The sequence below is a fragment of the Penaeus vannamei genome, chromosome 15, assembly GCF_042767895.1.
Source record: "Penaeus vannamei isolate JL-2024 chromosome 15, ASM4276789v1, whole genome shotgun sequence".
Classification (NCBI taxonomy): domain Eukaryota; kingdom Metazoa; phylum Arthropoda; class Malacostraca; order Decapoda; family Penaeidae; genus Penaeus; species Penaeus vannamei.
The window spans coordinates 15,520,845-15,524,170 of NC_091563.1; the positions used below are offsets into that span (position 1 = coordinate 15,520,845).

Genomic DNA, 3,326 nt, shown 5'->3' on the forward strand with positions numbered 1-3,326 from the left:
CGTTTTGGTCCGTATTAGCGGTTCCTCCGCGAGCCTAATGTGGCCTTGGCGTGTGCGGCCGCCGATAACTAAGCCCTCCTCCTCCGGCCGCCAGGGAATGGGACTCGGAATACCCCCCCCCCCCATTCCCGGGCCTCATGCATGTCCTCTTCGTCCAAGAGCGATCGAGAAGGGATGGGAACAGTGTCAATAAATGATTAGGAAGAATCAGTGTTCGAAAATGCATTAAGAAAAAGGAAGGCGTGATTTGCGGAGTTCGTTGCGCGGTGACAGCGGTGTCTCTCTCGAGGCACTGAGTGAAGAGGGCTTCGTGCAGGGAGAGACTCCTGCACATGGCACTAACAAGAAATAGGTGGCACTCAGATAAGGAATGCCCGCATCAACATTACGGTGAGAACCACTGCAGTTTTATGGCTTCGGCACAAGACGCTAATGGCATCTGCAACTCGTGGTCGTATGTTAACTGGTTATTTAGATTAGTGTTGTGATAAAGGCTACATTGCTAGTCAGCTGTGCCGGAATTATGGTAATAGGAACATTATGGATTAGCGTTGTTGCTATTCTATACCTTGGGAATAATGCTTCACTATGTAGCTCACCAAACCAGTAGATAACGGTAAATACCAAGCAACAAGCGCAGGCAGTGGTCAGTGATCGAAGGTCGATGACTCAGGTCGCCCGAAAAAGTGCAACAGGTCGTCGTCCAGGTAGCCAGCCAGGTAGCGAGCAGCTGCGATGGGATAGCGGGACTAGACGCCACTGCGCTGCCCTTCCTGCTCTGCAAGGCCAGCTCTTCAGGGCTTGTGTTGCCGCCTCCGGACCCGCTGGAGTGCGCGGAGGCTGCCGGACCCGGTTTTCTCTATGTGGGAATCAGTGTCATGTGGCTGGTCTGCGATTGCGTGTGCGTGTGTGTGTGTGGAATGGAAGTGTGTATAAGTATATTGAAGGTAATGATATTGATGGTGATGATTATAATAGTATTTGTGCGGATGATGATAGTATATGCTGGGGGTGGCCAACTAGTCGATTGCGATGGACTGGTCGATCGCAAGCCTGTTTTAAGTCGATCACACTATTGTACCTGTTAACAGTTCGTCCTTCAGAAGTTGTCATGCAAAAAGCTGCAATAGCATATCCAAGTACTCATGATACTTGGATTATTATTTTTTTCTGGGAATAAGTTATATTTATAATGATGGACGTGTCTGAACAACATACAATTATTTATAAAGACAGACTACTCCTGTGTTATCATGCAGCCTTTGAGCCCGGGGGATTGGCGGAACCCGACCAGTGGACAGGAACCGCACGCGTTCGTACAGGAAGGGGATAGCTGGTTTCTATTAAACCTGATTAAGCTGTTACACTGTTAGTTACATTTATGGAATATGTTTGAATCTTAGGCTGGTAGATCGCATCAGGGTAACTGTAGAAAAAGTAGATCGTATCTCACAAAAGGTTGGCCACCCCTGGTATATCCTTTGCATCTGTGCGCGATCTATAGAGTTCAATGAAAACATTGCCATTGGTTCACTCAAAAATACTGCTGACACCGCGGGAATCCAGTGCCACAGACCGGCACTCGAAGTTCAGTTAGCAGCCGGCGTGGCTCCTACAGTCTCTGACGCGGAGTTACTAATTCAGTCGCGGAAGTTTTCCCCGAATACACACCGAGGCGGCCATTTCGAGGAATACGTAAGCTGATTCAGAAGAATTATAAGAATTCCATTTGCGGAACTCGCAAATGGAATTTTAAGATATTCTGCATGAGAAGCAGTGATTTCATGTAGATAGAGAGATGGGTAGATCCGAATTCGTTCCTTTATGCTGACCCTTCCTCTGGTCTTAAGTCTTTCGGGGCAGATTTAAGGCGAGGTCATGTGCGGCAGAAATCGGGGAGATTACATACAGCTTTTTACACGTATCGGTTTTTCTTTTCTTAGGCTATTACGTTATCGCATTTTCGAGTTGTTCCTTTCATGTTTTAAACCTGTTTCACGAACGGCGTTTACGCAGTAACGCATTGTGTATTATGTTTTATTTATTTATCATGTGTTTAGGGTTTGGTATTTTATCTAAATCCCTTTTTACTGCAATCAGTACAAATAATATGAATTTTTCGGGTGTTTTTAAATAGTTTTATTTACGTTCTTAAAAGAGAACTCATTTGAACGAAAAGTGATTATATGATTATTACTGAGACTGAATGACTGAAAATGACCTGGAGTCACGATTTGTAAAATATTTTGGTGTACAGTGCCGTAGCTTTGTAGCCTTTATTACGTACATTCATTCCCATAAGTGGCTTTCCAAGCAAATTACAAGTACCAGCGGGGTTCATATTTTAGTGGTAGGCAATGTGCATAATTTTGGAGGTCAAGTGTATTGTTGTATTATTATGAGCTGACACCAACAGGTCGAACAAAAGGATAAGAGTGCCGGAAAATCGGTGTTAGGTTTGTAAAAATAATGATATTGATCACCAGAAGAATTGATAGCAGTGTATTAGTTATCATTTTGGAGATTATAATTATGGACATTAATTGATTGCTTTTCTTTTTGTTATTAAGATTACCTTAAGCAATTATGATGATAAAGACACATCGTTATTCAGTACAATATCACCAGAAACACTTTTTTTCTGTCTTTTTTATTCTTCCTTCCTTCCTTTTTTTCTATTTTTTTCTTTCTTTTCTCTTCTTTGTAACGGACGCTTGACTTAATTGCGGTTCAGGTTCAGACTTAAACGGGTTCCCTGTAACTTGGGACTCGTAACATAACCGCCCTTGAAAGCTTAAGCTGCCGTTGTCTTGGGAGAGAAGGAAGTAGGCTCTTCTTGGTTCATCTGGAGACGGCCCTTCGGATGCGCGATGGCCGGACTGTCTTTGGCCGAATCCTTTGTAAACAGGACGTGTCGCGGGTTACAGGACAGGCCAATTAGGGTCTGAAGCACGGCGGGGTCTTCGCTCGGAGTGGGACGGGCTTGGGAGGTTGTATTCCGTGTTCTCAAGCACGGCCGAAGTTGTTTTACGTGTTGTGAAGAGTGTCTGGGTGTTCTGAAGGACGGCCGAGAGTATATTGCGTGTTCTGAAGCACGAACGGGATGAAATTCCGTGGTCTGAAGCAAGGCCGGCGTCAATTTCGTGTTCTGAAGCACGGCTGGCGTCAATTTATTGTTCTGAAGCACGGCTGTGAGTATATTCCGTGTTCAGAAGCTCGGCCGAAGTTAATTTCGTAATCTGAAGCAAGACCGGCGTCAATTTCGTGTTCTGAAGCACGGCCGAGCGTATACTCCGTGTTCTGAAGCAAGGCCGGCGTCAATTTAT

The 3,326-nt window shown here is 45.0% G+C and overlaps 1 protein-coding gene across 1 annotated transcript in view; it reads left to right on the forward strand.

The window, feature by feature from the left end:
- Nucleotides 1-664: 664 nt before the first annotated feature.
- LOC113813001 (extracellular serine/threonine protein CG31145) overlaps nt 665-3,326 on the forward strand; it is a 24,922-nt gene continuing 22,260 nt past the window's right edge. Inside the window, exons 1-3 of the mRNA XM_070130147.1 lie at nt 665-852; nt 1,404-1,695; nt 2,258-2,382. Coding sequence (XP_069986248.1) covers nt 665-852; nt 1,404-1,695; nt 2,258-2,382 — 605 coding nt within the window. The remainder of the gene's footprint in view (nt 853-1,403; nt 1,696-2,257; nt 2,383-3,326) is intronic.